The sequence below is a fragment of the Anabrus simplex genome, chromosome X (assembly GCF_040414725.1).
Source record: "Anabrus simplex isolate iqAnaSimp1 chromosome X, ASM4041472v1, whole genome shotgun sequence".
NCBI classification, from domain to species: Eukaryota; Metazoa; Arthropoda; class Insecta; order Orthoptera; family Tettigoniidae; genus Anabrus; species Anabrus simplex.
Genome location: NC_090279.1, coordinates 222,698,925 through 222,723,691, shown reverse-complemented (window position 1 = coordinate 222,723,691; position 24,767 = coordinate 222,698,925). Strand labels below are relative to the sequence as shown.

The 24,767-nt window shown below is 37.8% G+C and overlaps 1 protein-coding gene across 1 annotated transcript in view; it reads right to left on the bottom strand.

Moving 5' to 3' along the window:
* Positions 1–23,088, bottom strand: part of LOC136886492 (SANT and BTB domain regulator of class switch recombination) — a 299,987-nt gene extending 276,899 nt beyond the window's left edge. Inside the window, exons 1-5 of the mRNA XM_067159307.2 lie at positions 22,976–23,088; positions 21,785–22,575; positions 19,380–19,492; positions 19,188–19,301; positions 222–375 (exon numbers count right to left, since the gene is read on the bottom strand). Of these exons, the coding sequence (XP_067015408.1) occupies positions 222–375; positions 19,188–19,301; positions 19,380–19,492; positions 21,785–22,500 (1,097 nt within the window). The 5' untranslated portion in view covers positions 22,501–22,575; positions 22,976–23,088. The remainder of the gene's footprint in view (positions 1–221; positions 376–19,187; positions 19,302–19,379; positions 19,493–21,784; positions 22,576–22,975) is intronic.
* Positions 23,089–24,767: the final 1,679 nt, after the last annotated feature.

Genomic DNA, 24,767 nt, shown 5'->3' with positions numbered 1-24,767 from the left:
AAAATGGGAAGCCATGGAAGACCGAACGCAAGTTAGCCAATTTGCTTGGTTTTGTGAGAAGTAAAACTTATCACTAAGAGATTGGAAGAACGAACAACATAGCTGACAAAGGATAGGTCAAATTATCAAGACTCCATAACTAACTTTCATTTCACAAATTCCTCGTTATAACATAAAAGAAAGCTGGTCATGAGTTTGAATGATCTGATCAATAGACACACCTGGTAAGTATGCTGTCATTGAGGCAGGCCAGGTTGTTGGACGTCTTGATGATGTCATTCATATTGTTACGACAGAAAGCAAGACAGTCTTGTAACAGAGGGTCCATCTGGAGGAATGCAGAAGACACCATGATGGGGACAACATTAGCAGGATCTGTACGAGATAAAAAGCATTGCTTGAGTGACAGTTATACACTTAGGCTAAATGTTTGTAGCTAATCTATCCCCCTTAAATTACTTGCACATTTTATTCTCTAATTCATGAATTAATAGAATTTGTGGTGAGCAAAGGCTGTCTTCTGGAACCAAGGTGGTTACGAAGGCAAACAGCTGAGGAAATGCAAACAACTTGATTGCTTCAGCTCAAATAGAGTAACCAGGTAATTTCTCAAATTGTAACTAGCTGGTAGTCCGAAACTCAAGCATATCCCAAGCAACACTTTAAATTGTTACCAAAATTATTAGGCATTAAATATTAAGGAAATACTGATATGATTCTACAATTAGTATTGGGTTCATTAACAGGGTGGAGTCAATTCTACCAGGTGGAGTGTGTAGTGGTGATATCCATCCCCTCTTTACTCTAATCTGAAGAGAATGAATATATTGGCAACGGAAAGGCCACACAAACATAATACTCTAGCAGAGTCAGAAGGGAACGACAATCATCATCATCATCACCACCACCACCACCACCACCACCACCACCACCACCACCACCACCACCACCACCACCACAAAGGTACAATTTTTTAAAATAAATAACACAATAGTCTTGTAAATTTTTTAACCCATTTGCATCATATGATGAGCTGTGGATGGGCAAAGTGTTTTGGTGCAGGAATCAAATGACGAGCTCAGCTCGCAATGATGCAGTGCCTCGCTTATCTTTGTATATTAGATCCCCCTTGGAATATAAATTCTAACAATAAACACTGTAAGGAACTAGAGGCATGTGCTGTTTGTAAACAATGCTATCTGTATTTTTGTGCGACACTGGAATTGTTGAATAACAGTTTCTTTTTATCGGTATTCAGTATTCGTTATGCAGTAGAAGCTGTTTCCTGGTAATGTCGACGAGAGTCTGAAAGCGTTCGCAAACATTGTTTTAGATGGCGATTATGGCAATAATGTCGTTTGGAAAATGAATCTGAGTTCGAGGATAGTGATAGCAACCGTGAAAGTTACTGAAGTGAGCAGAATATTAAAGAAAGTGATAGTGCCGTGCCAGGTTCTTCCAAACAAGCGCGGCCGATGACACAAAAGAACCATAGTGATTGGAACTAGGAGGGAAAAAAATATAATCCTGATATGTAACCATTTTGGGGATCCAGTGGTGCTTCAAAAATACTTACGAAAAATTAATAGTTCGCCCACCGTCTAAAATTGTGATCTTTTTAGAGTAAATGGATCTGCTCTTTTTGAAATTCTTTCAAATAAAACATTGTACCACAGTCAAGCAAGGAATGAAGACTGGGTAAGTCATAACCTTCAATGGCATGAATGTGAAATTTGAGTGAATTATCAGCATTAGTTTTGATTATATGCGTGTTTTTGTGTGACAGATACACTCAAACTATGGGAGGGCATATTAAATTCACATTCAACATTTATTGTGACTTGAATGGGTTAAAGAGAATCGGTAAGGTAGTTAACGGATGATTATTGCTGCTCTTCATATCCAATACCCCTGCGTGAGAGGTGACTAAAACGGTGACCAGGGGCTCTCAAATTGGAAGCATGATTTGTTCTGGGTGATTTCTGACAAGAGAGTTGCAAACTAAACTTTGAGTTTGGCAGACTTGTGAGTAAGGAGATGAGTTGCTTGAATGAACACCATTTTCCAAGCTGTTGGTATTACATATTACATTCAGTAGCGGCGATTGGGAATTAAAAATGGAGGGGTGAAACAAAATTATGGATAACAAAAAGTACCCGGGTTAGGGCCGATTTGACCATCTGCTGGTAAAGTGTCTGGCATCTACCCGGGAGGTAAACCACCTGGGGGTGTAAATCAGCTGGTACTTTGGCTTGCGTGCAAGCAACTCCCCGCAAGCGCTAGGTAGCTACACACCAATATACGGAGTTGGCTGGACTGATTTTCAGAGACTTCTCGCTTTCGATTGTGGTGCTATCTATCGTCAGATGTATGAAGCTCATTTCGATTGTCTTACGTTCCTGTGCTTGCATCTGCTGATTATCACCAAAAAGCCTAATAAGGGGAGTCTTAAGAGTTATGGACAATGATTTATGTCAAGCTTTAGTGATTTTAATCTACGAGCTTCAAAATCAATACCTAATTGGGATTAAAATTTCGAGATTACATTTTCTTACGCCAGTTATAACCTGTCATGTAAGGCAGCATTTTTGGAAAGTATTCTCCTAGTAGATTGGTCAAGTCGCTCGCTCTGTAATAGAACGTATGCAGGTTTTCATCGTCTTTCTAATTTACATTAAAAAATGTATTTTCCTTCCCAGCCGTTGTTCTTAACTATCTTTTACGTGCTTCCATATACATATATACACACACATCTTCCTTACAGACCTATTGCTGCTCAGCACTATCTGCAGGCTTCTCCACGATGCTCTATTTGCAACTAGCTCTGTGACCTCGTTTAGTTCAACATGCTTCCAATTATTGATAATGCTTTTCATTCTAATGTTTAACTTCGTGATGATAAAGTTGGAAGGTACTGTAAATGTAAAGAACTAATCGGGGTAAATATCATTCATAGGAAGAGGCATTCAGGAATGGAATAGTTTCCATTTTCTTCGAAATCATTTACAAGATGACTATGTAAACAACTGATAGGGAATCTGCTACCTGGGTGACAGTCCTATATTGTAACAGTAAATGTGGTACTTCGGTAGAGATGAAATGCAAGGCGTGTACCATTCGTTGAAGTGCATACAGAGGGAGAGGGTTTGTTTAAATAAATCTTAAAAAATTTTTTTCAGAGTTTATTAAGAAATTGAAAGTAATGTCACCTCTGTACAGCGGATACAGTAGAAAATGTTCCTCGTCCTATGGCTGGCGATGTCCTTGGATTCCGGCAGCTCCATTTTCCATATCAGCGAACCACCATTCGTCCCCCGATGGAAGTTCTAGAAAATCCATTCGATGTCTTGAAGATCCATGCGACGTTAATGAATGGCGTTGAGGTAGTCCTTGTGAATGGTGAACATGAATGAACATCGTTAAGCCCTGGGGCGAGTTAATGTAAAGCCTGCTTCTGCACAGATGAGAGGAACGTTTATAAATGGTTTTAACAAAGTTCAAACACAAAATGTATCTTTATCACACGGTCAAACGTCACTCAATTTTGTCCCGTGTTAAGTGAAAGAATGCCACTAGACTCGATTAAGCATGTAAGTTAATACTCATAAAATAAAAGTCCACTCGAAACTTATCGTCGAGTTTAACAGAGTCACTTAAAGTTTGTGGCACTTGGTACAACGTAAGGTAATGCCGCATGACTTAGTTCTTTGAAGCACTGTTCAACATGATTCATTGAAAATAAAGATGTTCCACTCGTGAATTAGAACTCATTCACGTATTGAAAATAACATGAAATCAAAAGACGAAATTAATCGAGTATTGACAGTCCTTGGTTCGACTGTTCGTAAACTGAATGTTCGCAGAATTGAAATGTGCTGTTTATTAGAATTGAAATGCACTGTTCACACATGCACAGTTCACAGTTCATGACCTAAAATACTGACACAGTTCATGGAATGGTAAATTAAATTTGGATTCAAACACATTCTTATAACTTGAAGTATTTAGTACTCGGTAAGGAGCAATCAGTTCTAAGTCCTGTCCATAACATAAAACTTCAATTTCGAGCACTCAAAAACGTTTGCGAGTCTTAGACACTCGTATAGAGTAACAGTCAATAGATAAGGTCCAGACGATACACAATTCATCTCACGTCCTATCGGAGTAAAAAGTTGTCACAGTATAAAGAAATCTGCATAAGTCCATATTCAACACGATTAGGTTAAAGTCCACGGACTTGAAACTTAATAGCGGCTTCACGCTCGATCACGGTGCCCGCGAACCGACTGTGCGAACACTACAGTCTAGCGTGCACATAGATACTCCGGCCACACACTGGCATCACACTCTGGCAACATGCTGTAACACACTGCACCACACTCTAACATGCTGGAACACACACTGGCCTGCTGAGCGAAGCAGTACGTATTTATATCTGATCCGGGCCTCCACCCCTTGTTCCATAACTTTATCGTCCCAAGTCAGATTCACGTGAAATTCGGCAGGAACATAGCTAAGGGATCAAGTTATATGGTGATGTTGTTCAATTTGTTCAATTATTATTGTGGGAAAAGTTATTACCCGTCAAAACTCGAAGAACATTCTACATCAGTCTAGGCTCTGTAGTGCGGCGAGGCATGCTGTTATTAATTAAAAGAAATAAGTTTCATAATGATAGATCCGTATTGAACTGTGATTACAATAGAGTAAAATAATATATTATTATTGGTCCACCTTTTCAATACAAAATGGAAATTACATAGGGACTAGTTTCGACCTAGTAATATGTCATCATCAGCCTGAAGTAAATTAAAGCGTAAATATCGAAGAAAAACATAAACAATGTAAACACAAGTACAGTCTTTTTAAAGGTACATACCATGTGGGAATTTGAGTAGAGATATATTAAAAATAATAACTCTTCCAATTGACGAAGCACTGAGCGGAAGTTATGTAAAGTTCGGTGCGCCGTATATTATAAAAGACCACTGTGCACCAAATGATGTAATAAAGAAGAAGAGTAGGTTGAATGCTGGCTTCTTCTTAGCTGTTGTATATTCGAAGAAGATTACGTCTTTCAATACCTTATAAAATACGACGTAATCTTCTTCGAATATACAACAGCTAAGAAGAAGCCAGCATTCAACCTACTCTTCTTCTTTATTACATCATTTAGTGCACAGTGGTCTTTTATAATATACGGCGCACCGAACTTTACATACTTCCACTCAGCGCTTCGTCAATTGGAAGAGTTATTATTTTTAATATATCTCTACTCAAATTCCCACATGGTATGTACCTTTAAAAAGACAGTACTTGTGTTTACATTGTTTATGTTTTTCTTCGATATTTACGCTTTAATTTACTTCAGGCTGATGATGACCTATTACTAGGTCGAAACTAGTCCCCATGTAATTTCCATTTTGTATTGAAAAGGTGGACCAATAATAATATATTATTTTACTCTATTGAGGCATGCTGTGACGTCACCCGCTCACTACGTCACACGCGCACAGCTGTTGCTCGCCGCCCAGTCAGTCCTTCGTAAGCGGCCCGGAGCGTAACACGTAAGTTTTAAAATTTCTATGACGGGGACTTAGTTTGTACCGCCGTTACCGGTACAATATGTTATATTAATCATAACATCACTTTCTATAAGTAGCACACATATAAAGCATTTTCCTAGTAGAGATAATATTGTGATTAAACATTTCAATGAAATATATTATTAAATAAAGAACGTATGAAAAGAGGCATACAGATTAATACAATGCTAATAATGAAAATTAAAAAATTACGCAACGAGAACGCTTGGGGTGATTAGGATATACAGTATACACTAAGTTATACCTAGTGTCTGAAAATTGAAAAAGCAGAAAATTAAAGCCCATTTGAAATGATTTCCAAATAGGTTTTGATTTTATATCCTTTCAGAGTTTCTTTGCAAAAGCTTGATGTACAGAATGTGCTCCCTATGCTACCGATGCGAGACGCTCGTGTGACCGTTGCAACTCAAGGGAAGCATTAATGTTCAAAACCCTGCAATACAATATCGATCACTGTTTCAGTATCATGCTTTTTTCAGTATACTAAGCTAATTTAAGTTGTATGTCACCAAAAATACGGCTAATAATGTTCAGCTCTCAAAACTTGCCCGGCAGGTAAAGTCTTCAATTAAAAATAGGAGAGGATTTCCACCAATCAATACTTATTTTATTACATATATTAAACTACAGGACCGGTTTCGACCTCATATACAAGGTCATCTTCAGCTGAACCATACATACATATTTATATAATGAAGCTTTGATTAAAATTGTGTTGTTAAAGGAATGCTATATGATGATGATGTACATTTAGTCACATACAAATGGGGCACGTCTTAGCGTGAACTGGCGTACATGTCATTCTGTACAATATTGCAACTGTATGTCTAAAATATTATGTTGAAGGTCTTAAAATTAGTGTATAAAATATGTCTTTACTTAAACTAACATATATATATATATATATATACACAAGATAAATACAATATATAAAAACACTTCATGCATATGAACATTCGTTCTTGCTTGTTGGTCAATACATCGACTAACTTCCGTATTTAAGTCTTATTTACAGTTGTACACTTCAGCTGCTTATTCTTGGAGTTTGTAAAATTGCATGGATAAAAAGTTTTGTCTTCCTGTGTATATGTGGGATAAAATACTTTCAATTTTAAAAAGGTGCTAAATGTATGGATGAAATTCAACTAAAATATGTTCAGCTCTGCTGTGTGTGTTGCCCTTTTATTGGAACCAATTCATGTTGTCCTGTGGCGTCCGTAAATCTGGATTCAAAGTAGTGGCTCCTTTCCCATTTGTAGTTGTGCAATGATGTTATGTTTATCTGTGGAAGATAAGATTGAGTTATAAGTGATATCGTGTTGAAGGAATTCTATGGTGTAGCTGAGTTGTGTTTGACGTGCGAGCCTGTAATGTACTACTTCGTGTTCTTCTTGGGCTCATACTACCTGCTGTGAGGGGAACGGAAGGAGGGGTAGGGAGAGTTGTTTTCGTGGGGGTAGGGGTGGAGTTGGGTGTGTTGTTTGGTTTTTTTTCTGTTGCGTGTCGCGTTCTGTTTATCGATTAGGGTTTTTTAGGGCGGGGATAACTGTATTGAAGATGATGTTAGTTTTTTCTGTAATTTCATTTATATTGTAATTTGGATTGGTGTACTGATCTAGAGTGATGTAAAATTCTTCTGTTATGTTGATTAGGGGGCCTTTGGGGTTTATGTTTAGGATTTGCATATCATTATCGATGTTTGAAAAACTGTGTTTATAGTCTGCGACATGTTGTCCTATTGAGGAAAAATGATTGTGTTTCACCGCGTTTATGTGTTCGTTATATCGGGTTAGGAAGTTTCTACCGGTACGTCCGATATAGCTTGTCTCGCAGTTATTACATTTGATACGGTATACCCCTGAGTGGTTTTATTTGTTGTTGCTGTTGATTGTCCTGACGTGTATGATGTTGGTACTAGTGTGTGTAGTTCTGAATGCTATTCTTAGGTTATGTTTTTTTTAAATGTTAGTTATGGGGTATGTTACCTCTACTACAGTGGTAACACCAAACAAGGCACAAACACAGTTAAAAGAGGAAGGTAAGAGTACAATACACAATATAAGAAAACACTACACACTCGGAAAAACAGTAGCTAGCATTACGCGGATCTCCAACAAAACAAGTACGTAACTATAAGTAGGGCCAAATAGTGAACGACAAAACGGGAAGATGGAAGGGCTGGGAACCTACCAAAGGCATGGACATGGCTTAGATAGAGGATTCCGAAATGAATCACCGTGATCCTTAGTTTTTAAAAATATTATTTAAAAGATAATTCTACAAATACATTCCAAGTTATGAGCTATAAGTTCAGTGATACACATAGGTTATTCGTAGCAGTGTAAATTCAAATTACAAATCAACTGTACATCTAGTTACCAATGCAGTAGTAACAGTGATACAGAACTATCAGAGGCAAACCCCAAGGGAAATACTATTAAACTACAATATACATATTTTAGTGAAACAAAACGGGAATGCCTCGGAAACGAAAAGGTAAGTCCAGCTGAAAAACTAAGGCGTCATAAGTAACTAATTTGGTGAATCTAGGCGAGGTTAGGGCAGACTCCTGTATGAAAAGCAAATCGGAACATTACGGAAATTTTAGCAGGAACGGAATTCAGGAGTGCTTACCCGAGCAGAGTGCCATCCCCGAAGCTGGGGGACGTCAACCAGATAGGCTGCTCGCAGACAGATAAACCGAGACCGACAGAATTCAGGATACAGAATTGATTCGAACACTGCCTCGCTCACTATATATAGGAATTACTGGCCTTGAAGGCAACCAATCAGCATGCACGTGTTCCCTATCGCCACCTAGACTCACCAATCACAACCTTACTTTCGATCGCGAACTTTGACTAACATTCTAGAATACGCATGATCGCGAAAGTCGTATTTTTCCAGAATAGACAGAACACACTTTCTAGAACACATACCAACAAAGTAACACACCCTGTACAAAATTATGTAACCTTCTGGATCTTTCCAGGAACTATAGACAGAATTCTACTATTTACAAATGCCTATGTTACAACATTATACAGTACAGGTTAGGTCATTAAATTATCTTATGCTCTACAAATAACAGTACAGGTTAGGTCATGATAAATAAAACATTATATAGTACTTCGCCAATAAAGTCCTAAAAAAAATTACATTCCACTCATGCTACATAGTTCACTTGTAACAGGGTATATGTGTACATTATTGAAAGTGAATAGTGCATAATATATCTTGGGTTCGTTTACTTTTTTTTGTTTGGTTTTGGGTTGGGATTATATTTTGTGAATGATTTTGTTAACCATTTCTTTCTTGAATCCACTGTTTTTAGCTATGTCATGAATTAATTGTAATTCTTTGTTTAGATCTTCTTTTGTTAATGGTATATTGAATGCTCTGTGTATCATGCTATAGTAGGCTGCTCTTTTCTGTATATTGGGGTGAATGGAATCCATTTTAATTGTATTTGAGGTATGCGTGGGTTTTCTGTATATTCTGTAAGAAAGGTGGTCATCATGTCTAGTTGTCGTTATGTCCACGTAGTTTGACGAGGAAAGTGTTATCTTGAAAACATTCTTTGGTTTTCAATATGTATTGGTCTTTGTGATTGTTTTCGGATCCATGGTAAATTTTATATGGGAATCTACTGTATTGAGTTTATCTAACATATCAGTTTCATTTGTGGACCTACTGTCGAGGATGATAAAGATGTCATCAACAAATCTACACCAAAAAAATATATGGTCTATTTTGTTAATGAATGTGTGCTCTAAATAGTCTATGTAAATTTCGGCGATTATACTAGAAGCGGGGGATCGCATCGGTAAACCTTCTTGCTGATAAATAGTATCATGAAATTTAAAGTAGTTGTTACTAATGGCAAAATTAAGTAATTTAATGAACTCTTCTATTTCTAAAGTGCTTAGATTGCTGTGACTTTTTAGGTTAGATTCAATGATTTCTATTGTTCGTTTTGTGGCAGTTTCATTTGTGGACCTACTGTCGAGGATGATAAAGATGTCATCAACAAATCTACACCAAAAAAATATATGGTCTATTTTGTTAATGAATGTGTGCTCTAAATAGTCTATGTAAATTTCGGCGATTATACTAGAAGCGGGGGATCGCATCGGTAAACCTTCTTGCTGATAAATAGTATCATGAAATTTAAAGTAGTTGTTACTAATGGCAAAATTAAGTAATTTAATGAACTCTTCCATTTCTAAAGTGCTTAGATTGCTGTGACTTTTTAGGTTAGATTCAATGATTTCTATTGTTCGTTTTGTGGGAATGTTCGGGTACATGTTTACTATGTCAAATGATGCGAGATTATGATATGGTTCAATCTTTAATCCTTTTGTTTTATTACAAAAATCTATTGAGTTCCGTACTGTTCTTTTAGCTAAGAATACGTAGTGCTTTTTGAGAAATTGTTGAATAAATTGCAAAAGTTTATAGGTTGGGCTTGCTCTGTAGTTAATAATAGGTCTCATTGGAATATGTTCTTTATGTATTTTGGGTGGGTATTTGAGGATTCATTACTATAAGTTTAGAGGATTCTACTTCTGTTAAAAGAAAGTGTGTATTTTTTAATAAGGTTTTGTGGTTCCTTTGTATGTTATTAGTTGGGTCTTTACGTTTGATGAGGAAAGTGTTATCTTGAAAACATTCTTTGGTTTTCAATATGTATTGGTCTTTGTCGATAATAACTGTGGTATTGCCCTTATCGGCTTTCGTTATTAGTAGATTATTCTGTTTTATCTTATCTTTGAGTTTGTTTATGTGTACTTTATTGGTTGATTTATTATTTTGGGAGTTACTGTGAATTTTGTCGATATATTGTGGGAGCCTTTTTTTAATATCATATCTGACTTCGTCTCGTAGCTCATGTGGGATTTTCTGTATGGCGTTTTCTATTTCGGTGACAGTAGTTGTAATGTTCTGGAAAGTTGATGTGTTACCCCAATTGTGTTTGGGTCCCTTGCTCAAGATAACAGTTTCCATTTCGTTAAAAGTTGTATTTGTGAGATTTTTTACGGGTGGGTGGAATTTGTGTTCAGTGATTTCATTGGGAAAGGTAGGAGAGTTCGTGTTCGGAGTTTCGGGTTTGGATGGTGGTTTAAGTGTTTCTAATTTCTTATTTAGTGTATTCTGTTTTTTGGTGGCTAAGTTCCTTATTTTTTCTGTCGTGATCTGCTGAAAATCATCCCAATAGCTATGTGGTAACTTGTTAGATGCCTTTAAATGTATTCGGTATAGTTCGTTGTTAAGATGTTGTCCTGTAGTTTAATGTATGTAATAAAATAAGTATTGATTGGTGGAAATCCTCTCCTATTTTTAATTGTGCAATTCGTCAATACGGAAATGAAGATCATAGATTACGAGGTAAAGTCTTATCGGGCCCTCAAAGTGGCTGACAAATTACGCGCCGGGTAACTACGATTTATGCTACCGATAGTGCTACCTGGGAGTGGTTGAACGGAAACATCTTTTTATGCGGAGGGCAAGTTACGCGCTACTTTACCAGTAGGTGGTAGAACTGGCCCTTAGTGGGATATAGCGGGGGAGGGGGGTAAGTGTATATGGATGTAAACTGGAAGAAAAGCTACAAAGTAATACATTTTTTATGCTCTATAAACCTTCGACTTTCGTCCTTCAAATAAGATAAATACATCTATAGACAACCGAATGCTTTTTCCTTGCTCCCACAATTACATAAGGAAGACTGTTATCTTATCATAACACATTCGACTTTCACTCCTTCAGCCAGTTAAATAGACTATAGGCAGCTGAACAGCCATTTAAGAGATCTGTTGTCTTATCACAACATACGATATTGACATCTGTAACAGTGTATCAGCTTTGCTTTTTCTTATCATCTTCAAGGAGGCACATTTCTGTTTCATTATAAAGACTGAGCTGTTTACTGCCCTGCCCCAACAAGTTTTTCAACGCTCCGGAAAGTATATTCATGTGAACTTATGACATGCAGCTTGATACTGCAATTTTAGCCAAGGACATTCTAATATTTTGTATGTTTAGACTGACACCTATAATGATATCCTCTTTTTATGGCTTGTAAGAGCAATCAGGATCCTGATTTTTCACCATACAGGTTTGAATTTGAGGCTGATGATGCCTTTAATATGGGCGAAACATGTCCCTTAACATTTTATAATAATATTTAATTTCTAAAAAGATCTCTTTGTATTGAATAGGTGGATATATAAATAAACACTTGTAACATACTTTGTATTTACACACTCCAGTTCCGTAAGAATATTTTTGCATCCATTATATCATTTCTATCCACGATTCAACTCCTATTTTACTATCTGGTAAGTACATATCTATTAAATTACTTAATTCTATTCCACTCTTTATAATACTTCTACAGTTGTGCACTAGCACTTTCATGTCATCCCTATTTGACTTCCAGATCCTTGTACCATTACCACCGCTCCCTATGCCACTCCCTTTCCTTGAATATACCTCCCTATAATCCTTCTAAGCAAATTCCCTAACTTATACGTACCACTGCGGTTTAACTGAAAGCCATCTGAGCGCAGATCCTTATCTCCTACCCACCCATTAGGATCTAGAAATCTCACTCCCAGTTTTCCACATACCAACTCATTAGTTTCATTTAAATCCCAAATCACCTTCCACTGAGTATCCCTTCTACACAGTATTCCACTGATAACAATCTCTGCTTCCTTAAACTTCACCCATGCTGCATTTACCAGATCCCACACATCCCCAACCATGTTGGTACTTATACCGGCTTGTCTTACGTTTTTAGTACCAACGTGAAACACTACCACCTTCTCCTTTCCCTCCTTCTCTTCTACTTCCCTAAACATTTGCCTTAACCTAATTCATGGATAACACTCTACCCTATTTCCCTTTCCTCCACACACTTTCTCCACATGTCTAACAATGGAATCCCCAATGACCAGAGTCTCAACCCTACCCACCTCATTTGATCCCCTCCCCTCCTGATCAGCCCTACCTTTCCTGATAGGTGCAGAAGCTACTTCCTCCTCCCTTTTCTCCCTCCCATGACCCTGTTCCACCTGTCTTTTCCTATCCTCTACTCCATATTTCCCTTTCCTACCTTTTCCCTACTTCCACACTTCTCAGCAACAATTCCCTGTTCCTCATCTTTCCTCGGTTGTTCTACCTGCAGTGACTCGTACCAATTTGTCACCGACACCTGTCCTGAATTCTGATCCTGAATAGAACCCTTAACCTGCACTCTCCTTCGCCTTATTAGACCACCTATATTCTACAATTCTCCCTTTCCTTCCCATGCCTTTATTACACCTACTGTATCATGTACATTTTTTGAGGGACGTCTACTTTCCTTTGTGTCCTCTGAGCGAATCCTAATTATCTCCCTCAAACTCTCCAACTTATTCCTCATAAAATTCTTAATGCCTGGCTACACCCATAGTTCTACACTTGCACTCCTTAGCCATTCTTTGCGGAATAATGAAAAGAAAATGAAAAATAAAATTATTTATTCTGTGCAAAATAAAAATGAAACTAAAGAAATATTGTCTAGGATGTTCGGCTCCCTGGCTAAATGGTTAGTGTGCTGGCCTTTGGTCACAGGGGCCTGGATTCAATTCCCAGCAAGGTCAGGAATTTTAACCATCACTGGTTCATTCCACTGGCACAGGGGCAGGGTGTATATGTTGTTCTCACCATCATTCAATCCCCATCGTGACGCGCAGGTTGCCTGCGGGCATCAAATCAAAAAGACCTGCACCTGGCGAGCCGAATATGTCTTCGGACACTCCCGGCACTAAAAGCCATACACCATTTCATTGTCTAGGATACTTCACAAAGATCACACGACAATAAGGTAATTAATATAGGCCACTACTACTATTACTACTACTACTACTACACTGCAATACTACTTAGTTGTACAATTTTTTTCCCCCCCTAAAACACTCTAACAGAATGAAAATTTAAAGTTTAAAATTGTTGTTAATTGCTGAAAACCAGAATACACAAGAATTACACAATTCTAAACTGCAGTTTTTCTTTTTGCTTTACGTCGCACCGACACAGATAGGTCTTATGGCGACGAAACTGCAGTTAAGTCTACCTAATTACTACAACAGAATTCTAGTAAGAGAGTTACTACAGATACTATATTACAGAAATATTTCACCGTAATAGAATAAACACACTAATTTCTAATAAGATATTATAATACACTACAATAATTTTAAACTACATTCAGATACTACAATGAAAATGAAAACCTGCAGCCTGTTTTCCAATCTTTGACCGGGTCAGGGATGTAATGAACGAAACAGATATAGGCTATTAGTACAATGGGGTCGCCATTCCCAAGGTGATTATTAATGACTGATAAATGCTATGAAATAATAATGGAGAGAGTTGCTGGAATGAAAGATGACAGGGAAAACCGGAGTACCAGGAGAAAAACCTGTCCCGCCTCCGCTTTGTCCAGCACAAATCTCACGTGGAGGGACCAGGATTTGAACCACGGTATCCAGCGGTGAGAGGCCGACACGCTGCTGTCTGAGCCACGGAGGCTCTTCAGATACTACAAAACAATACAATAATTGTAAATTATGTTCAGACGTATCCTAATTACAACAGGTTATTACTAAGCACAAACAGAAATGCAAATTACAATTAATGTTTGAAATTTGCAAGACTACTCAAAATAATAGAATAAGCACTGATTTCTAATAAGTTAACACAATACACTACAATAATTTTAGACTATGTTCAGACGTATCCTAATTACAATAGGTTATTACTTATTACTAAGCACAAACAGAAATGAAAATTGCAATTAGGCCAATTACCAAAACATTAAATCTAATAATAATAATAATAATAATAATAATGCTATCATTAGTCCAGCCCGTGGACTGCTATTCACACAGACGCGTAACGACTGTCGTTTGTTTTCTCACTCGCGGCCTTCTTGGAAGGGATGTTCTGCAGCAGTGCTCAGTGCTGCCAACCTCTGTACATAGGAACTATGCTTCGAATAGTTCCCCGTTCTTGCCATTCGCGAAGCGGACTTAGGCCCCTAGTTTCGTATACGGTTAGGACAGGATCTAGGCAAGACCATTGGTCTGGACGGTTAAGATTCTTACCGTGGACAAGACCATTGGTCTGGACGGTTAGGATTCTTGCCGTGGACAAAACCATTGGTCTGGGCGGTTAGAAGCCGCGAAGCGGCGTTAGGCCCCTAGTTTCGTACACATTAGGATAGGATCTAGGCAAGACCATTGGTCTGGACGATTAGGATTCTTGCCGTGGACAAGACCATTGGTCTGTACGGTTAGGATTCTTGCTGTGGACAAGACCATTGGTCTGGACGGTTAGAAGCCGCAAAGCGGCGTTAGGCCCCTAGTTTCGTGTACGGTTAGGACAGGATCTAGGCAAGACCATTGGTCTGGACGGTTAGGATTCTTGCCGTGGACAAGACCATTGGTCTGGACGGTTAGAAGCGGCGTTAGGCCCCTAGTTTCATATACAACTTGCGCTTTTATTGTGCTGCGGTTGGTAACGGATTATCATCAACATAGTTGATGGGAAGGTGATCACGTGCCACTTTACATTGGCCAATAAGAATACAAGTACCTACTTCAGAAATGAACATGGCGTGTAATCTTTATTAGGTTATAAAAGTAAATGTGCTTCTTGGGGCGGGATGGTGGGTTCCTGGACATCGCAAAGAACACATCTCTCCTCTGAGACACTCTCCAAGTGAGATTTCACTAATTCCACTCACTTGTAACATTACAAATTACGCCGGTCTACAGACTGAACTACTGCCGATGGGGCAGAAGGCCAGCACCTTAACCGTCTGAGCCACTCAGCCCGGCAAACATTAAATCTATTCCAGAATCCGAGCCTATTCCTGATGAACCATTTTTTGACCATAGCTCTGATTACTGTTAAATAACACCTTTAACCATAAATTTCCAGGGTAAGATACAGTTGACCGAGCTCGATAGCTGCAGTCGCTTAAGTATCCAGTATTCGGGAGATAGTAGGTTCGAACTCCACAGTCGACAGCCCTGAAAATGGTTTTCCGTGGTTTCCCATTTTCACACCAGGCAAATGCTGGGGCTGTACCTTAATTAAGGCCACGGCCGCTTTCTTCCCACTCCTAGCCCTTTCCTGTCCCATCGTCGCCATAAGACCTATCTGTGTCTGTGCGACGTAAATTAACTATTACAAGTAACAACTCTAGCAAAACAACTAGCAAAAAAAAAAAAGATACAGTTATACTATTTTGGAAATGCAATAGACAAAGTATAACATGTTAAAAAGAGAATAAATGAAAGATGTAATGATTACTTTTGAGATATAAAAAAAAATATTTTCATTACCATCTGTGATAGGTGTGTAAAGGATTGAAGAATCTTTATGTAAAGTTTATCTTCGTTTGTTGATAATGTCTTGTTTTGGGTGATAAACTATGAACAATTATACTGCCTGCTTGGACCTTACTGTTTACAAAAATGAATGAAAATAATGTCTTATATTTTTTGCAGCCTCATTCACAAAACTCAAATTTTCTCCATTTAAAAAAAGTGTAGGTTAACTCGTTTTTCCAGGCATGTCTTCAATCTATCAAGGGAAATATTTGATAAATTTCCAAGTTCTTTGAAAATATTTAAGAAAAGGCTATGTAAACACCTGATAGAGGATCTGCCTCTTGGGCGACAGCCCTAAATGCAGATCACTCTTGACTGATCGATTGACTCACAATGTCTCCAATTTAATTTTTCCATACTTTTGTTGGGTTTCTTCAGCCATAAAAGGAAGGATCTCCCCTCTTTGCTACTTCTCATTCCTAAACATGCATCCTCGTTAAATCAAGTACCACCTTTTACATTTCCTCAACTTTTGGGCCTCAAATGGTTAAGGCTGCTCGTCCACTGGAAGCGACTACGTGCATACTAGCGCGATTGAACCGCATGCAAGCGATCTCGAGCGGCCGACTCACGCGATTATAGGCGACAAGCGATGGATCCCACTCGCCTGTACTCCACGGTTCGTGCAAGCATTCGGTTGTCTGTCGTAGTCATATGTAACATTATTTTTATTATTTGGTCATGGATGTAGAAAGTGAAAAGTTGATAAGTGCGGTTTGTGAATGGAATAAGAAAGATAAATGCTATCATTCTCAAGGTATACAACGCAAAGTATGGTCGAAGTTTGCAGAGCAAGTGGGTGTTGATTATGTTAAATAATAATTTAATAAGAGTACTTATTTATTTATATAATATGCCGGACTGAGGAGCTCAGGCGGTAGAGTGCTGGCCTTCTGAGCCCAACCTGACAGGTTCGATCCTGGTTCCGTCCTGTGGTATTTCAAAGTCCTCAAATATGTCAGCCTCGTTTTGGTAGATTTATTGGCACGTAAAAGAACTCGTGCAGGACAAAATTCCCGTACCTCAGCGTCTCCAAAAACCATTAAAATGTAGTTAGCGGTACATTAAACAAATAACTTTATTACTGAAAATCCACAGCCTGTTTTCAGTCATTCGACCGGGTCAGGAATGGAATGAATGAAGCCCCCATCTAGCAGCAAAGATAGATGTTGTGCCGGCTGCCAAAGCCTGTCGCACTCCTCTTGGGCAATGATTAATGAATGACAGATGAAATGAAATGATACTGGGCAGTGTTGCTGGAATGAAATATGACAGGGAAAACCGGAGTTCCCGGAGAAATCCTGTCCCGCCTCTGCTTTGTCCAGCACAAATCTCACATGGAGTGACTGGGATTTGAACCACGGAACCCAGCGGTGAGAGGACGGCGCACTGCCGCCTGAGCCACGGAGGCTCTTATAACTTTATTATTATTTATAACATATTATTTTTATGATTTCAATACAGGAACAGGTGCAGTTCCTGTTGAAATATAAAATGAAAAGGAATGAAAAAAAAAGCACCAGTAACTAAGAGAGAATGATTTAGAGTCTTTTCAAATTATATTTAAAGGTTTTATATTTCTGTTTAACCCTTTTTACTTTTTTCTTATGGATTGTGTGCTTTTTCTCTCGTTTTTGTATGTTACACTGATAAATTGAACTAATTAATTGAATTGCATACTTAATTCGATCTTTGATTCTTTAATAAATATTAGTAAATATAAAAAAAGTAATAAAATATAAATTAATATCAATACTTTTTAATAACCATTTATATCACTTAACTTAGAGTCACAGTTAAACGTTCCAGAGGTGTTATTGTCTACCCGAAGTTGTTTTTTTAAATGTTGAGAATTTCATTTTGGTCCGTATTGAATCAAAATTTACAATGTTCATTAAGGATAAAAGGTTTCCACCTGTTCAATACATTAACATAGTGACTTAATTAAAATATCACATATTTATTATTATCTTTATGGTACCAGTTTCAGCACCTCCTGTGCCATCATCAGCCAAGGAAAAATTGCAGAGGTTTTTAGGTAATTACATGAAATATTTTGTACAGTATAAAAACATAAACAGAGCATGCTATCCTATGTTGTGAAGTTTTACAATTATGTATATACATATAAATATACATTTCACATTAATATGAACAATGATTAGGTATTCTAATCACATACAAAAGGAACAATGTTCTAGAAATCAGTAGTTCAGTACATTAGAAAGTGTCTAAAATATGAAGAAATTTTTTTAAAGGAACACTCTGTACTCTTCAAAGCCATTCACATATACTTTAGCTGTAAATTTTTTTGACATACAAGAAAGTGTTGTGTTTTATGGCGTGTCTAACATTCCACAAAGATTAATCGGTCTTTGTATTTTAATCACATAGATTTTAATGTATATACATAATTGGAACACTTCACAACATAGGATAGCATGCTCTGTATATGTTTTTATACTGTACAAATATTTCATGTAATTACCTAAAAAACCTTGCAATTTTTCCTTGGCTGATGATGACACAGGAGGTGCCGAAACTGGTACCATAATGATAATAATAAATATGGGATATTTTAATTAAGTCACTATGTTAATGTATTGAACAGGTGGAAACTTTTATCCTTAATCAACATTGTTACCTGACGTTTGACGTTTTGGCTATGTTTGGTTTTACTGCATTCAAAATATAGTGAAACGTTTCTGGACGCATCCGATAATAATCAAAGAACTTCTGGGGGGTCTTTGTCCGGATCATCGTGCAGATGATGGAATTCTCCCATTGGCTTCCTTTTAGCTAGTATTGGGTTTACTCAGCACCGATATCTTCTTTTGCGATTTTTCCTCCAACGCCTCGTCAGGTAGGGACTCTCCAAAATGTACACTAAATCCTCATCATCCTCTCACAGAATATTTAATACGTTCACTACGGAAACACACACAGACCTGTACAGATGCCACGCGAAGCCGCCTGCAGTAGACGACCCCAGTCACGTGTAATCGCATGAATCAAAGTCGCCTCATCTCGTAATCGCGTGTAGTCGCTTCCAGTGGACGAGCAGCCTAAAGGTTACCTCTTCCCATTATATAAAACGATGACACCTCACACATTAAATATCCCTATCACTCACCAAGCTTTGGCCAGTTCTCTGGAGGCAGGGAATCCTGCTTTACCCAACGCATGAGCCAGTCGAAGATGGTGATATCACAATGAACAGATATATCCATGTCCTCCAGCTTCGAACCTGACAAACATAGAAACTTCATTGAAACAGAAATTTTGGTGATTAATACCCACACATCTATGCCTTCTCCTATCTCACCTGTAGTAACTTCTGCAAAATAACCCATTTTGGAGACGAGTAACTTCTGAGAACATCGAAAATCTCGCTTCAGATTCTTGACTTCATCGCAAACATGAATTTCCACCTCTACCCTGAAAGCACAGCAAAAAATAAGCATAAAACATTCACATCCAATAATAATCATATGGCCTCAGCTACTCTACCAGATGGTACAACTAATACGGTATGTCACATGCACATTCCAAACACCCGACTACCTCAGCCAAATTTGAACCCATGACATTCAACCACTGATTCCATCGAATATACAAATTCTGTCAAGTGAATAGTGATAAATTAATGCACATCAAATCCTTCAAGGGTTGTAAATCACACAGACACCATTTAATATACTTCATTTGGCATTCACACTAAAAATAGCACAATAATTTGGTAATTCAAATAAATTTGCCACCAGTTATGACAACTGAACTGGCACCTACCATCCAAAAGTTTTACCAAGACATCCTTTCATACAAAAGAAATCTATATATAGGGTGAGTCACCTAAAAGTTCACCTCAAATGACTCTTGACTTGAACCATTAAAAATATGGAAAATCTGGTACTTTGCCAGGGTGCCAATATCTGCTGAGATTCCTAAATGGAATTACACTGTTTTCCACACCCACGCTTAAACTTATGGACATTACAAATTCAAAGGTGTGATTATTTTCAAAATCTGAAAACAGAATGCCTTCAAACGTGCTTTCTCTGCCAGCCACGGGCAAATTGTTTTTCCTGTTACCGTACCTATGTTGTTGTTATTGTGTATTCAGCCACAGTATTGTTGCCAGGAGGAGGTTAAGGAACTCTGTGTGTAGTGCCTGCTTTGTTCCCTGCTTAGCAATTGGTGGTGGTGGTGATTGTTTTAAGAGGAAGTACCACTGGGCAACCATCCTCTATATAACACTAATCAGAGAGAAAAAATTGAAGGGATCGGACACTTCGAAATATGAAGATGTCTGACAAAGAAAGGCAAGGGCCACGAAGGTCGTGAAAATGAGACTCCCTAGGCTTCGAATGCTCTAACACCGTCGGGGTTGGAAAAGAACAAGAATTGACCAAGGGAGGTTTGATAGGGCAGATGAAAGTAAGGAGCCTGGCACAAGTAAGTGGAAGCAATGCCAGGACTCAACCAAGGACCCCATGGTCGCCAACCCATGCTCCCAAGTTGAGAGTCCCTGGGATCCCTTTTAGTCTCCTCTTACGACTGGCAGCGATTACCATGGGTGTTATACTACCACCCCACCGACAGGTACAGCTTAGCAATTAACTGGAACAGTGGAATCCACGGCTGGCAAATGAAGCGTGTCCATTTTTCTCTAGAAGTACAATTTACAATCTATATCTCTAATGCCAAATGTGGGAAAGAGTGTAGTTCCATTAAATTAAAACCATTACCTCAGCCGACATTGACTCGTTAAATGGATACTTTAAATTTGTTTTTGAGCCCCTTAGTTATCACTTAAGAGTAATAACAGATTTTCAATATCTTTGATGGTTTATTATCGTAGTTAAGCAAGATGAACATTGTAGTCAACTCATACTGTGTATATAAAATTGTCTTTGGTGTGTCTGCACATTTAAAATTTTCAGCTAATATTTCATTTTAATCTTGGGCGAAGTATATAAGGAAACACTCTCTTTCAAAGGATTTTTGTAAATGATGTTAAGATACCAAGTCCAACAGAATGGATTATGCAGACCTTCCTGTACCGGTAATTATTCAGATAAATTATGTTTCTGTATGTAACATTGGAGCTATGATTGGGAAAAGTGCCTATCTCATCCTTTTCCCCAGAATGAGTGAGGAATAATCTCAATTTTAAATAAAATTAGTAGGTGCTCTTTCTCTGGATGTAACAAACTGTTTTGTTTTACAGAGATAAGTCATATGAATCAGTTATGATTCAGAAATTAAATTTGTCATCCTCCTAAGATTATGATAATACGTAAATATATGCATTTCTAATATCAATAATAATGTACTGATACATCTAGTAGTAGACAACTCAAACTCTGTATAAGCTACTGCACAACTTTGAGAAAGAACTTTGGTGCTGGTAACATAACAACCAGGATTGTGGCAACTAATTATTACTATTAATGAAGAGCATACAATGTAGGCTACAAAAGAATTACATCATGAACAAGAAATAGTTCTAACAAGAACATTTCTAATCACCGATTGCTATCATTCCATACAAAATTTGTTCAACAACATCTAATAGGGAGAAAAAAGAATAGAGGAAACCTTAAAACTTTAGAAAGAAATATACAATTTAGAGTTGAGGAAGGAATGTTAAATGATGATTAATATCAGCAATATTAATTTGCTAATATTTTTCCTCATGAAACCCTACAAGTTACAAGAAATACTTACTCGCCACTGGCGGTATTGGATTTTCTTCGTGCTGTAGTTGGCTTCTCCTTGGAGGAAGTTAGCTGCACACCCCTTTCTCCTACTGACAGAGCTTTCTTCATGTCTGACTTCTTAGCAGACTGTGGTGCACCATTAGACTTTGGCACCACATACGGCAGCACAGAATCTAGAAGACCTTCATGTATGACTTCATTTAACTTGCGTTTTAACATGTGTTCAACACTTTTGCTACTCTCAAACAATGTCTTAGACGATATGTCACTTAATGAATCTCTCTTATTTCGTTGAAGCCTTTCCAAGTGTGAAGATTCTGCTTTTTTCAATGATAAGATTTTATTTTCCATGTCTGCATCGGCAAGTTCTTTTCTTGCTTCTTCTAAAGCTTTTGAAAGGCTCACATGTTCTGATGCTTGTTTAATTTGAAAATCACTGATTCCAAAAATGCTGGCAATTAATTCGTTAGTGGAAATATTATTCCATTCAAATTCCTTTTCTGGAGGAGGATTACCTTCAACGTTGCCACTTATTTCATAAGCTATACGAAGGAAGTTGAGGAAGTCCTTAAAAGAAACTTCAGCACAAGACTTCTCAGGCCGCACAGGGGACTTCACTCTAACCGAACCTCTCTTTACAAAAATACTTGGCTGTGAATTTAGTTTGGTTTTTGTTGAAGATGAAGTTAATGTCGGTGTCGTTTCAGTATTAGTTCTTGCCATACTTCGAATCGCTAATCTTAGAAAATTTCTACAATACGTTAATTACTCATTCACTTACAGCACAAAACAAATCATCTGAAACAAAATAATATGTACACAACTTAGAGAGCTTTCTGAAAGACACATAGTACACTTTTAGAAATATTTACAACTGGTAAATACAATTCTCCAACGTTTTTCGTATTCTGACAAAATAAATTGTATTGTTATAATTACGTTTTTTTCTTTTTGAATGTACACTCTATATCAGTTAAATTTGGTTAAGCGAAAGATACGAACAGCATTACGAGATTAAAAGCCTACTGTTTACAAACTAAGCCAAGATGGATACAAGTCAGCAAGGGAAGCCTTTACCTAGTAGCAAATACTGTATTTGCTAGTAAGAAGTGTGAAGGAAACTTGGACAATAAATGTTTTGCTTTGAAATGTACCACGATCTATAGTCAAGTAACTACATATTAACAAACGACCTTACCTGGAACGATGAATACGTTTTGCTCAAAAATTAAATACCGCAAGAAAGCACGGTAGACGCCAATATTGGCCATTTTACGAATGTGTTATTTGTTCAATACAATTACACATTTGTATCGATCGCCAATTTTACTTACGAGTGCTGAAAATTATTCACAGGTGGCAGCACAAACAGGCTCGCAGTGATCTTACCAGACCACGGCCGACTGAATGCGTTGCTCTAACTCAACGAGCTAGAAAGAGGACTATAGAGTGGCTATTCGACCGCCATATTTGAATCTTCTTGAACGCCGCGTCCGCCATATTATTAGCGATCAAAACAAGTGGGCGTGGCGATCGAGCTACAACTCGTTGGTGATTGAGAACACAAAGTGCACGAAAAGTAATCGTCACAATTTCTTCATTGCGAAAGTACTCAAAGGAGCATAATGTATTCTGCAAGTGCATACATAATTACGCATTAAACAAAGAAGAGAAATCTATGAATTTCCAGTACGGTTCCATAATTACAATAGGAATCAGATTAGGCCTACACTGTCATTAAGCATTACAACGCACGGAGAATGAAAATAATAGAACAAAAAATCACTGAAGGTACGAAATAGATAAATTCTAAATGTACATTAGCTGCAATAAAACCTTTTTTTGCAAGTGGCTTTACGTCGCACCGACACAGATAGGTCTTATGGCGACGATGGGACAGGAAAGGCCTAGGAGTTGGAAGGAAGCGGCCGTGGTCTTAATTAAGGTACAGCCCAGCATTTACCTAGTGTGAACATGGAAAAACCATCTTCAGGACTGCTGACAGTGGTATTCGAACCCCCTATCTCCCGGATACAAGCTCACAGCCGCGCGCCCCGCAATAAACCTATTACCGGTATTAAATGTACATTAGGCCAGCCCAACGATTTAGAAAGAAGACACCTCTTGATACCTCGTGCCTGTCAATAACCGACTCGTAAATGTATTTTTATTTTACAAAATATGGAATATACTTTCTTCTTCGCAAGTAAAACTGGCGTTTCATGTTCATTTTAAAGTTCTCCAGAAAAATGGTTTTATATTTAACCCTATTAAACAGATATAGGCCTATCTTTTAAAACATTATAAATTGCCTGGTCATGATTTAGGTGGTTTATTACAAAGGCAACCTTTTGTCGCTCATACATTCAAAGTTGTGAAATTTGCGGCACATTAGGATTCGGGCAAAAGGGAAATGTTCAATAAATTTCCAAGTTTTTTGAAAACATTGGACAAATGGCTAGGTATACTATTGATAGGGAAGCTGCCACCTGGGCGATCTAACACCTTCACTCACGTGCATCTCTGATGATCCTAATGGAATATGGTGGCAGTAGCATGGGCATATGACATGCTGAAAGCAACAAATACAGATTCTTCCAGCGAGTTGTTTCACTTTGTCGACCAGCAACAGTTTATTTCTCCCTGAAACTTTTTAAAATTTTGAAGAAATCACTCTCACTCACTCGAACACTAGCGACACACACTTTCACATCCGTGTCACAATTTGAATATGATCAGTAGCAGAAATGGGTACTCTTGCCGTGCTTACCCAAGTCCTACACATGCTGTCTATATACCACCAACCTTACAAGCGATGATGTTGAACTGATGGACAAGACAAATGCCTATCAGACAAATATCAAACCTGATCTGGGGTTAGATTCTCATTGTATCTCAGATATTGGCCTATAGTACATACTGTAAATATGTCCCAGGTACCATGACATTTTTACCATGTTAAATCAATGTAAAACCATTTTGAGCCATGA